This window comes from Lemur catta, chromosome 4 (genome assembly GCF_020740605.2).
Source record: "Lemur catta isolate mLemCat1 chromosome 4, mLemCat1.pri, whole genome shotgun sequence".
NCBI classification, from domain to species: Eukaryota; Metazoa; Chordata; class Mammalia; order Primates; family Lemuridae; genus Lemur; species Lemur catta.
This window is the reverse complement of record NC_059131.1, coordinates 107,182,718-107,196,169: the sequence shown is the minus strand read 5'-3', so window position 1 is coordinate 107,196,169 and position 13,452 is coordinate 107,182,718. Positions and strand designations below refer to the sequence as shown.

Here is a 13,452-nt window from a genome sequence, read left to right as displayed (position 1 = left end):
GAGACTATGTGTGACGAGCCAGTCCCATTTTAGACCTACGGTTGCTGCAGACATCTTTTATTTCACGTTAAGAAGTTTAGACCTACTCACAGGTTATTAGGAAGAAGAGAGGGGAAAGGAGATACTGTTACCATTATTTTGAGTATTTACTAATGCCAGGCACCATGTAGGTACTTAACACACATTGAATAACTTAGTCCTCAAAATAACCTAACGATTTGTCAAATACCGGGGCTAAAAAAATGTTTAAATAACCTCATGAGATACATACTGTTATTTATCTCTCTTTCGTAGGAAAGCACGCTGAAGGACGGAAATGCTAAGACTCTGGCAAGCTTTAGCACCAGGGTTTGCTGGCTCAAAAACTCAAGCTCTCTCTAACTCACCGTGACGTACCCTTAAGCAGGGAAAGAACAGGATCAGTTCTGAAATTCAGAGTCCTCTGGGGACGGCGGAAAGGCTTTGGAGGAGAGAGGGCGTGCCAGTGGCGGGAGGGAAGCAGAGCGGCATGACTGCAGGAGACTGATGAGGAAACCGCTGTGGCACTCGGGATGAGAGATGTTTAGGACCTGAGCTGGGGTGGGGGCAGGACGGATGGAAAAGAGGGCACAAACGGGGAGTGGGGAGAGGAGATGGAATTATCAGGGTTTAGTGACTTCGATTCTGGCCCTGCAGGCACGCCGTGGAGAGGATGGCTGGCTCCATGCCCGGGTGTGCGGAGAACCCAGCGTGGGGAGTCAGCGTCTGTGGTGATTTGGCCACCTACAGTGAGGAGCGAAAGGGACCTCTTATTTTACTGCTGGTCATCATACGTGCAGGGTCGCACAGGAAAACGCACAGGGCAGTTGTGGGGAGCAGCTCTAGAGATTGCAGGAGGAGCAGGAGTCGTGGGGGTAGGTCCGCACGGACAGTACACTGAGCCTCCGGGGTCTCCCTGCCTACCCATGCCATGCTGGTGCCGAGAGACGTACCTATAGCAGTAGTGACAGACCCTCAGCTTCAAGGGAGGACATTTGAGCTTCAGCCCCCAAAGTTCCTTGGGAAACCCAGTGGTCGGGTCCCCCCCGTGGCTGACATGGCATTCTGTGAGGAGCAAATGGAATGGGCCCTCTGGTTTCTTTAAGGCAATTGTTCTCAGGCCAGAGCAAACCCCTGGGATTACTGGATTTATCCCGAACAGAGAAATTCATGGGAGAAAATAAACTTTCCCTTAACTACAAAATGAAGGTTCCAACTATTTAATTTGAATACTTAAAAAAATAGTGACCAGGGAGGGGAGGGGGAAAAAAAAAGAAAAAGAAAAAAAGAAAAAAAACAGGGCACTTCCTTGCGCGCCGCGTGGAGTTTGCCGTATTGGCAGCTTTTGGCACGGCGGCTTCAACTGATCCTCCCGGGCCGACCCTGTCGTTGCACCCGCAGGAAGACGCCGAGTTTCAAAAGGAGATAACGCAGGCTCGCCGCCGCACAACCCGGCGACAAAAGCAAGAAAAGCTGAGGCCTGGAGTAATCTCTGTTGGCCACCTACCGAACACACTTTGTGAAAGCCAGATTCAAGATTATTTCTCCCAGTTTGGCACTGTTACAAGATTAAGACTGTCCAGAAGTAAAAGGACTGGAAATAGCAAAGGCTATGCCTTTGTGGAGTTTGAGTCTGATGATGTTGCCAAGATAGTTGCTGAAACAATGAACAACTACCTTTTTGGTGAAAGACTCTTGAAGTGTTGTCTTGTACCACCTGAAAAAGTACATAAAGAACTATTTAAAGAGTGGAATACTCCATTTAAACAGCCATCATATCCAGCAGTGAATCGGTATAATCGGAAACGGACACTTATACAAAGGCCAGAGATGGAGAAGCGCTTTAAAAAGAAAGAAAAATTACTCAGGAAAAAATTGGCTAAAAAAGGAATTGATTATAATTTTCCTTCATTGGTTTAACCTAAGAAAACGAAACAACAGGTTTCACGCACTCCTGACACTCCTGAGAAGATCATGGATAGCCAGGGCCCCACGCCAGTTTGTACACCATCATTTTTGGAGAAGCGAAAATCTGAAGTGGCTGACATGAATGATGATGATAAAGATAATGAAATAGTTTTCAAACAGCCCAAACCCAGTGTAAAAGAAGAAATACAAAAGACTCAAACACCTACACGTTCACAGAAACAAAGACAAAGAAAAAGCAATCAGTGATTCTGAATGTATTATGTATAATATTTCTTCTGAAAAATGTGATTTTGTTTTATGGGCTAATTCTATACTAGGTACAGTGAAATACAACCCTGGACAAGATTTCTGGAGGAAAAACATACTATTTGGTCAAGTCAGTAAGGAAAGCAATTTGCAACTTTGGCTTGCCTGCCCTTTCTGAAATACAGGGGTGCATACCCGCTCACAGTGGCTGGGCTCACGCTACCTCTCTTTCCTGGTCTCCTCTAGTTTTCAGATTTCATAGCTCTCCTTAATTACTTTGCCTGGATAGAGCGGTCACCATTAACTGCAGGTTTAAGTTCTAAACTGCAGCCCTTTTTGTGACCACCAAATAAAGGCTGTCTTGTTTGACTATCTATCTACATGGTTGTCATGCACTTTTCACCCATCAGGGTACTTTAGACTTTAACATCAGTTGATTGAAAGTTAAATTGTATGAGGAGTGAGAAGGAAGTTCAATTGTTAGTGCAGATTCATTTATGTATTAGTTCACATATTAATAGGATTCAAAAATGATTCATTTTTACCATAATGTTAAATTAGTTTTTGGTGGGCTAGCATGGATTAATAACTGTCAAAAACATTTTGTATCAGTATCATCAGCGGAAATTCCAAGATTCAAACAATGATCAGCAAATAAACTTTTTCCTGCAATTTATTTGTATGTAAGTAAGACTTAGAAATCTTGGGAAATATAGTAAATTTTCTCCTCATCTATTTTTCAGTTTCTGATGCCCTTGAAATGTGCTTTTGTATAGCTAACAGAGATTCATTAAAAACATTCATTGCCACCAGGAGTATTTTTCATCTAGTATTTAAGTCTTTAAGTTACTGGGCTAGGTGTTCTGACACAAAATGCAAAACAATTGGTTTTTTTGTTTGTTAAAAAAAAAGAAAGAAAGAAAAGAAAAAAAACAATGACCAATGTAGAGGCACATGTATAAAATATTTTATTTCAGGCAGAGGGAACAGCATTCGCAAAGTCCAGGGTTCAAGAGATAACACTAATTCAAAACTGAATTCACTAATATCCTGCTACTTCCACTCCCAAGCTTCTCCTTCTCTTATATTGTTTATCATAATTAATGAGTGAAGTGTAAAGTTAAGGGAGTGGTGACAGAAAAAAATTAAAAAGCTTAATAGAGAGCCAGGTGAGGTGGCTCAAGCCTATAATCCTAGCACTCTGGGAGGCTGAGGTGGGAGGATCACTTGAGGTCAGGAGTTCGAGACCAGCCTGAGCAAGAGCGAGACCCTGTCTCTACTAAAAATAGAAAAAAATTAGCTGGGCATGGTGGCGCATGCCTGTAGTCCCAGCTACTCAGGAGGCCGAGGCAGGAGGATCCCTTGAGCCCAGGAGTTTGAGGTTGCTGTGAGCTAGGCTAATGCCACAGCACTGTAGTCTGGGTGACAGAGTGATACTCTGTCTCCAAAAAAATAAATAAACAAAAAATTTTAAAAAATAAAAAGCTTAAGAGGAGCTATCATTTGAGGTCTTGTAAACCATGTAAAAATATCATTGTTCACTGTAGTCCATTGATTCTAGAAAATTCTGAGCTATTATTTCTTTGAATACTTCATTTTATTTTATTCTTTGCTTCTGAACCACTATTAGAAATATATTAGCCCTTCTTGTTCTAGTCTCAAAGTCTGTTAACTTATATTTTTCATTTCTTTAGTTCTCTATCATCTTTTGTGTATTTTCCCTTTATCAGTTTTCCAATTCCTTAAATCTCTCGTTAGCTGGCTTAATCAGTTGTTAAACCTGTCCATAATTCTTAAAATTTCAATACATTTTTCTTTTCTAGAAATTCCATTTGTGATTTGTGTGTGTGTGTGTGTGTGTGTGTGTGTGTGTAGGAGTGGGTATTGTTTTCAAAGCTGTCTGGTCTTTTTTTTGATAATGTCTTGTTTTTATGCTTTTAATTCCTTATTACATGTTTTCATTATTTTAATATGTACTTGTTTTATAGTCTATAAGTGAATAGTCCAGTTACATGGCGTCCTTTGGGGGGACCTCATTTTGCTGATTTTTGTTTATTATTGGAAAATAGCAGTTTCCCTCTGTGTTTTGAAATTTTTGTATGGTAATCTCACGTTCAGCTGGGCTCTGTCTTTGGGAATCCTGTGAAGATTACCCCTCCAGAGAAGTTTTGTGTTTGCCGGGAGTATACTGACAACAGACCACTTTTACCACCAGCTTTATGGAGGTATAATTTACAGACAATAAAATTCACTAACTTAAAGTGTATAATTCAATGACTTTTGATAAATGTAAGCATATCATGTAATTAAGATATACAATATTTATACATCCCTCCAAAAAGTTTCTTTGTTTTCACTTGTTCTCAATCCTTCTCCCTCATTCCTGGCCCCAGACAACCACTAATTTGCTTTATGTCACTATACTTCTGCTTCTTCCAGAATTTCATATAAATGAAATCATACATGTTCTGTGTGTCTGATTCTTCCACTTAGCATAATGTATAGCACTTTCTTGAGAGCTGTGAGTCATTCTGATAAATTACTGAACCTGGGGGGCATCCTGGGAACCCCCTAGATTTGTGGCTAGTTGGTCAGAAGTATAGGTGATTGGGGGACCCCACTTCTGCCTGGCATCTGAAGTAGGGGCAATCATGTTGGAGATCGTGCCCTTTAACCTGTGAATTCTAACACTAACCCCGGGTGCTTAGCACCAGAATTGAATTGTATTACAGCATACCAGTTGGTGCAAGGATACAAGGGCAGTCACAGTTTGAAGGGTGAGGAGATAGACTCTATCACTCTACAGGAGCAGCAGCAAAGTCACATTGCAAAAGGGCATGCATACTGGGATGGGAGGAATTTCTGACCCCTAAGCAGTCTGTTACGCTCACTTTCTTGCTGATCCAGCTCTGCATTTAAAAAGAATGTTTGTTACATTTTATACAGCACTTCTAGATATTTTTTTTCCTTCTGATGACCTTTCTTTTTAATATACAGACTGGAAATAACAAAATGTTATATATCTTTTTGTACTCTCCTCAGGTTGATGTTTCAACAAAGTAGTTTTAAGTGTCATTCATTCAGATTTTAAGCACTTTGGTTTACTTAAAAATGGGTAGGGTCTTGCTATATGTTGCCCAGGTTGGAGTGCAGTGGCGTGATCGTAGCTCACTGCAATCTCAAACTCCTGGCCTCAAGTGATCCTCCTGCCTCAGCCTCCCAAAGTGCTGGGATTACTTGCATGAGCCACCTCACCCAGGCTTTGAATGTTTTATAGGAAGTCTTGTTCTGTTACCGGTTTACCATATCACAAGAAAAAGAAACTCTCTTTGTTATGTACTATACATACTCAACCGTGGTATTTAGAAACTAAGAGGAAAAACACTGCCAGCGGCACAGAAGGATACATCTGAGAGAAACCTGGAGAACAGTTGGAGAAGATGGTGGGATAGGAAGCACTAGTTAGATGTGTGAAAAGGATGCATTATCTAGGAGGCTGGGATGGGAGGCTGACTTTGAGCTAAAGAAAGAAAAAAAAGTGTAAAATAAAGAAGAAATATATCAGAAACAAAAAGAAAGCAAAATATGAAAAGGCCTTAGAAATCTTCCCTGGAAAGAAAATTCCTGCAGAAAGATGTGTTTATTTTCAAAGGGAAAAAAAAATGCTCCAAAATACTGTCTTTGTTTATATATAGAAATATGAAAAATTCACTGAAGACTGATACTGTTAATATTGTCATGTCTGTACAGTGTTGTACTTCAGTTTAAAGTGACTGAAATTAGAGTCAGCAGACAGAGATGCACATGGGCGGAGCAGCCGACGTGCTCAGCTCCTGCTGGACATGCAGACACACTGACAGTGCCGTGGGCTCATCCAGCAAAGCCAGCCTTACAGATCTTTGCTATCAGGTCAGTCCTCTGGGGGAAGTAGGAAAGGGAAAGCAGAATTGAGACCGTTCGGCAGTGGGTAAAGCATCCTTTGGTAGTTACAGATTCCTGATTACACTTGAGGGCATAGACAAGATCTGTTCCCCACCTTCAAGCATCAGCAAAGGCCCTTTCCTATCTGGACACCTTCTATCTCAAAGTATGGCTTGTACATCGGATGCTGGTGGTCTGGCACTCAGGCCAGTCTGCTGCTGTGGCTGTGTTGAATTATCTGACCCAGCTCTTCTTATCTGCAGTTGCTGGAACCCAAGTGCTTTCATGAAACCAAAAAAAAAATCAGATAGGTATTAAATCGTTCTTAGCACTTTTATTAAAACTGCTCTACAACATAGAGCATATGCTTGCTTTTACACTGTAGATGTAAAAACAGGTGGGAAAAACAGTGAACTAAACATCTCGCATATATTATACAAGAAGGTTCGTAGCAGCTCCATTCACAACAGCCAAAACCTGGAAATAATCCAAATGTCCATCAATAGGTGAATAGATAAGTTGTGGTATATCTTTACAATGGAATAATGTTCAGTAACAAACTCCTATAAATATATGCAATAGCAAGGATGAAATCCCCAAACATTACACAAAAGCATGTATGTTGCATTCTCTAAATTTCACGTATACAATTGGCCTTTCTTAACCATGGGTTCCTTATCCATGGATTCAACTCTGAAAATATTCAGAGGAAGAAAATAAAAAACAACAAAACAACAATAAAACATACAAATAAAAACAATACAGTATAACAACTATTTACATAGCATTTATATTGTATTAGGAATTATAAGTAATCAAGAGTTGATTTAAAGTATAAAGAAGGAGGTACATCGGTTATTTACAAACACTACACCATTTTATATAAGGGACTTGAACACCTGAGGATTTTTGGTACTCATGGGTATCCAGGAACCAATTCCCCGGCGGGTACTGACGGATGGCTATATGAAGTTTCACAACAGGCAAAACTAATATGTTGTGCATATTTAGCACTTTCTGCTACTTATGCCTTGCCGCTAGCTACACTGGCATTTTTATTGTTCTTTAAAATCAACAAGAACCTTCCATCTTCCCACCTCAAAGCTTTTGCTCCTGCTACTCTACTGAGTAGTTTATTCTTTCTTCCCCTTTTCATCTTGGTTACTCCTCCAATTTAGACAGCTTTCTTTCTTTCTTTCTTTTTTTTTTTTGAGAGATAGGGTATTGCTCTGTCACCCAGGCTAGAGTGCAACGGCTTAGTCATAGCTCACTGCAACCTGGACCTCCTGGGCTCCAGTGATCCTCTTGCCTCAGCCTCCCAAATAGCCAGGACTACAGGTATGCACCACCACACCCATCTAATTTAAAAAAAATAACCATTTTTTTAGAGGCAGGGTCTCACTATGTTGCCCACACTGGTCTCAAACTCCTGGCCTCAAGCAATCTTCCCAACTTGGCCTCCCAAAGTGCTGAGATTACAGCCATGAGCCACCACGCCAGGTAGACTATGAATACCTTGATGTCCAGGACTATTTATGTCTATTCACGTTCTGTTCCTAGTTCCTAGCACCATTTTTGAAAATGTAGTAGGCAACTAATAAATATTTGAGCTTAAACAGCCAAATGAATGAATCTCTCTGTATTTCCATCTTCTCATTTTCCAAAAGTTTGGTGATCTTTGATTTGACAATGGTCAAGAGAAGATTTTTGATCTTTTCATTTGACAATGGTTTGTAATATTATTCTTTTGTAGCAAATGAAGATATAATATAGTCTTTAATCTGGATGTTCATTTTTTTCTATTTTTATTTATTTATTGGTTTTTCTTTTTTTCTCCAAAAGGAAAGCTGTGACATATTTTTCTAGTTTTAAAAAGTTAGTTTGGCTCCAAAACTTGTTTTAGTGATGTAAAATAAAATTGTAGGATAGTTGTCAAATTTTGGAAACCCTCTATCAAGTGTTTTTCATGTACAAGGTACAAGATTTCAAGGCATTGCAAGATCTCCCATGCAGTAACACCAAACCTTAAACACCCTGCATTTTTTTTTTTTTTTTTGAGACAGAGTCTCACTCTGTTGCCAGGGCTAGAGTGCTGTGGCGTCAGCCTAGCTCACAGCAACCTCAAACTCCTGGGCTCAGGTGATCCTTCTGCCTCAGCCTCCCGAGTAGCTGGGACTACAGGCATGCGCCACCATGCCCGGCTAATTTTTTTGTATATATTTTAGTTGTTTGGCTAATTTCTTTCTATTTTTAGTAGAGACGGGGTCTGGCTCCTGAGCTCAAACAATCTGCCCGCCTCAGCCTCCCAGAGTGCTAGGATTACAGGCGTGGGCCACCGTGCCCGGCCTCATATATAAAGTTATTTTGCCTCTTACTCCTTGTAAGTAGTTGATCAGGAGTATTCAATGCCAATAGTTTGCCTATATACAGTTTATGCCATGAATTATCAACGCTCTCTTTACTACTGGAAAGAGTCATTGGCATCTTTAAATCTAATCAGATTAGAGATCCAATTCCAGAAACCCCAAAACAAATTCAGAAAACTCATCCTTAAAGTTTTATTCTTCTGGAACCACTCTCAGTAACAAAACATGTATCAGTCAGGGTTATCCAGAGAAAGAGAACCAAGAGAATATATATAAGTTTATGGATAAGAGGACATTTATTGTGGGAATTGGCTTACATGACTACGGAGGCCCAGAAGTCCCATGATCTGCCATCTGCAAGATGGAGGAGAACCAGGAAACGAGGAGGTGTCTTCAGTTTGGATATGAAGCCCTGAGAACCAGGGGAGCCACTGGTGTAACTCTCATTCTGAGACCTAAAGCCTGAGAACTGTGAGAACTGCTGGGGTAAGTCCCAGAGTCTGAAGGCCCGAGAACCAGGAGCTCTGAGGGCAAGAGAAGATGGATGTCCGAGCTCAGAAGAGAGAGGGAGAATTTGTTCTTCCTCCACCTTTTTGTTCTATTGAGGCCCTCAACAAAATGGATGATGCCTTGCTGCATTGGTAGAGTGAATTTCATATTTGAAACGCTAATCTCTTCCAGGAACACCCTCACAGACACAACTCGAAATAATGTTTTACCAGTTTCTAGGTATCCTTTAGCTTGGTCAAGTTGATACATAAAATTAACCATCACAAGCAGAGTCTAGCTTTTTTTTTTTTTTTTTATTTCAGCTCTTCATGGGGGTACAAAAGCTCAGGTTATATACATTGTCTGTGTCCTGCCCATCCTGCTGAGTCAGAGCCTCAAGCGTGTCCATTCCCCAGACAGTGCGCCTGGCACTCACCATGCAGTCATACCTCCATCCCCCCCCCCACCTCCCCGAGTCAGCACCTTCAAGCATGACCATTCCCCAGACGGTGCGCAAGGCACTCATCATGTAGGCATACACCCATCCCCTCCCCCCACCCCCCATCTCAGTCTGATATCCAATTGGTATCCTTCCCCGATGTGCATTTAGGTGATGATCAGGGAAACCAATTTTCTGGTGAGTACATGTGATGCTTGTTTTTCCACTCTTTGGATACTTCACTTAATATAATGGGTTCCAACTCTCTCCAGGAGAACCAAAGAGATGTCGTATCACCGTTATTTCTTATAGCTTAGTAATACTCCATGGTATACATATACCACAGTTTACTAATCCATTCGTGGATTGATGGGCATTTGGGTTGTTTCCACATCTTTGCGATTGTGAATTGTGCTGCTATAAACATTCGGGCACAGGTGTCTTTGTTATAGAATGACTTTTGTTCTTCTGGGTAGATGCCCAATAATGGGATTGCTGGATCGAATGGTAGGTCTACTTGAATCTGTTTAAGGTATCTCCATAATGCTTTCCACAGGGGTTGTACTAGTTTACAGCCCCGCCAGCAGTGTATGAGTGTTCCTGTCTCTCCGCATCATGCCAACATGTGTTGTTTTGGGATTTTTTGATAAAGGCCATTCTCACTGGAGTTAAGTGGTATCTCATTGTGGTTTTGATTTGCATTTCCCTGATGATTAGGGATGTTGAGCATTTTTTCATATGTTTGTTAGCCATTCTTATATCTTCTTTTGAAAAATTTCTATTCATGTCATTTGCCCACTTTTTGATAGGGTTGTTTGATTTTTTCTTGCTGATTTTCCTGAGTTCTAAATAGATTCTTGTTATCAGTCCTTTATCTGATGTGTAGTATGCGAAAATTTTTTCCCATTCTGTAGGCTGTCTGTTTATTTTCGTGACTGTTTCTTTAGCTGTGCAGAAGCTTTTTAATTTAATCAGGTCCCATTCATTTATTTTTGTTGTTGCTGTGATTGCCTTAGGGCTTTTCTTCATAAATTCTTTGCCTAGACCAATGTCTGTAAGAGTCTTTCCTACATTTTCTTCTAGAATTCTAATCGTTTCCCATTTAAGGTTTAAATCTGTTATCCACCGTGATTTGATTTTTGTGAGAGGTGAAATCTGTGGGTCCTGTTTCAGTCTTCTACATGTGGCTATCCAGTTTTCCCAGCACCATTTATTGAATAGGGATTCTTGTCCCCAGAGTATGTTTTTGTCTATTTTGTCAAAGATTAGATGGCTATATGAGGATGGTTTTATATTTGGATTTTCTGTTCTGTTCCACTGGTCTGTGTCCCTGCACTTGTGCCAATACCAGGCACTTTTAAGAACCACAGCCTTGTAGTATAGTTTGAAGTCTGGCAAATTAATACTTCCCATTTTGTTTTTATTGCTTAAAATTGCTTTTGCTATACAGGGTCTTCTCTGATTTCATACAAAGTGTATAATTATTTTTTCTAAATCTGTGAAAAATGATGTTGGTAATTTAAGAGGGATTGCATTGAATCTATAGATTACTTTGGGTAGTATAGACATTTTAACAATGTTGATTCTTCCAATCCACGAGCATGGTATGGTTTTCCATCTATTTACGTGTTCTGCAATTTCCTTCCTCAGTGTTTCATAGTTCTCTCTATAGAGGTCCTTTACCTCTTTAGTTAAATATATTCCTAGATATTTTATTTTCTTTGTTGCTATTTTGAAGGGTATTGAGTCCTTAATTTCGTTCTCCGATTGAATGTTATTGGCATATATGAATGCCTCTGAAATTAAATGAAAAGGACAACAAAAATACCATAAGGGAAATTAATAAAACAAAAAGTTGGTTCTTTGAAAAGATAAACAAAATAGACACACCACTGGCTAGACAAACCAAGAGCAGAAAAGAGAAATCTCTAATAACTTCCATCAGGAACATGAAAGGAGAAATGACAACCGATGCCACAGAGATACACGATATCATCTATGAATTCTACAAAAATCTTTATGCACACAAACTGGAAAATGTGGAGGAAATGGACAATTTCTTAGAAACACATAGCCTTCCCAAGCTCAATCAGGAAGAAATAGGATTCCTGAATAGACCAATATCAAGAACTGAAATCGAAACAGCAATAAAAAACCTTCCCCAAAAGAAAAGCCCTGGTCCAGATGGGTTCACACCCGAATTTTACCACACATACAAAGATGAACTAGTGCCCATCCTACATAAACTATTCTCCAATATCGAGAAGGATGGAATTCTCCCCAACACATTTTACCAAGCCAATATAACATTGATACCAAAACCAGGAAAGGATGCAACAAAAAAAGAAAACTACAGACCAATTTCTCTCATGAACATAGATGCAAAAATTCTCAATAAAATCCTAGCAAATCGTATCCAAGTGCTTATTAAAAAAATAAGTCATCACGACCAAGTAGGCTTCATCCCAGAGATGCAGGGGTGGTTCAACATATGAAAATCTATAAATGTAATTCACCACATAAATAGAAGCAAAAATAAAGACCATATGATCCTCTCAATAGATGCAGAAAAAGCATTTGACAAAATTCAACACCCTTTTATGATAAGAATGCTTAACAAAATAGGCATAAACGGGACCTACCTAAAAATGATACAAGCCATATATGACAAACCCACAGCCAACATCATACTGAATGGGGAAAAATTGAAAGCATTCCCACTCAGAACTGGAACCAGACAAGGCTGCCCACTGTCCCCATTACTTTTCAACATAGGATTGGAAGTCCTTGCAAGAGCTATTAGGCAAGAGAGCAGAATCAAGGGTGTCCAAATAGGGAAAGAAGAGATCAAACTCTCACTCTTCGCTGATGATATGATGTTATATCTAGAAAACCCCAAGGACTCAACCAAGAGACTCCTGGAATTAATTAATGAATTCAGTAAAGTCTCAGGTTACAAAATCCATACACACAAATCAGAGTCTACCTTTTTAAAGTTTTAAATAATATTGAAAAAATCTAATTCTACTTTGTTGTTGACTCTAATGCCTCCTAAATCTGGAGTAGAGTCAGGGATAATAGCAGTAAAAGTCTAATGTAACTGGTTGTGACCCATAAAGTATCTACTTCTCCTCCTCTCCTACGTACACCACTTGACAAACGTACTGGCTCATTTCTAATGAAATACCAAACTCTGCCCAGAATAGGAAAGGCAGGCAGGGGTGGTACAGTCTATCGAACAATCCTGTTGGCCAATCAGGCCTATATACAGAGTCCAAAATTGTTTTTATTCAATTGAACAATATTTACTAAGTGTCTATAGGTGCCAGGCACTGTACAGGAACTTGGGATACATCAGTGAACAAAATAATAATCCCTGCCCTCACAGAGCTTATATTCTAGCAGTATGTACATAATAGTCCTTTGCTTCAAGTTAGTGTTAGATCTCCCAACTCAGAGTCACAGGGGAATAAGGGTTTGAAAAGAGTTCCTCTACTCTTTCATACAAGCTTTACCGATCCCTTAATGGGTAGGGACTTTCGTCTAGGCTCATTGAGCTGCCCTACATGGCTACCCCTGTCTGTCAACAAGTAAAACACCGTTCCCTTTGGACCTTTCCTTTCTTTTCTCCTCCCTCCATGACACCTGAATCCTTTCCCCAGGATCCCATCTCTTCTTCTCCGCCTTTGGCGCAGGCTATGAGCCAGTCAGCTCTATTCCACTTTAGATGAGCCCAGGGGGTGTATCAAATCCTACCAATGGAGTATATACAATCAGACTTTTCACACTGAAAAGACTGTCCTTCTTCATGTGTTGATATTCTAAAAGGGTCTCTGTCTCTCCCTTTGCATTCAGTCACATTGCCAAATGCCCCTTTTGTTCCCCATGGTATGTTATGCCCCAGAAAGGGAATGGCAAACAAGGAGGAAAAAAAAGTCTGTCCTGTGCTTTCTTCAAAAGCACATACACTAAAATTGGAATGATACAGTAAAGAGTAGCATGGGCTCTGTATGCATGAAAATTCATGAAGCATTCCATATTTTT

The 13,452-nt window shown here is 40.1% G+C and overlaps 1 protein-coding gene and 1 pseudogene across 1 annotated transcript; both read left to right on the top strand.

Annotated features, from left to right (window-relative positions):
* The first annotated feature begins 691 nt into the window (after positions 1 to 691).
* LOC123637487 (MKI67 FHA domain-interacting nucleolar phosphoprotein-like) lies at positions 692 to 2,193 on the top strand. Its single transcript, XM_045550647.1, is given in 2 exon segments — positions 692 to 893; positions 1,319 to 2,193. Coding segments are annotated over 2 exon segments (1,077 nt in total).
* An 11,159-nt stretch (positions 2,194 to 13,352) lies between these two features.
* Positions 13,353 to 13,452, top strand: LOC123637602 (annotated as a pseudogene).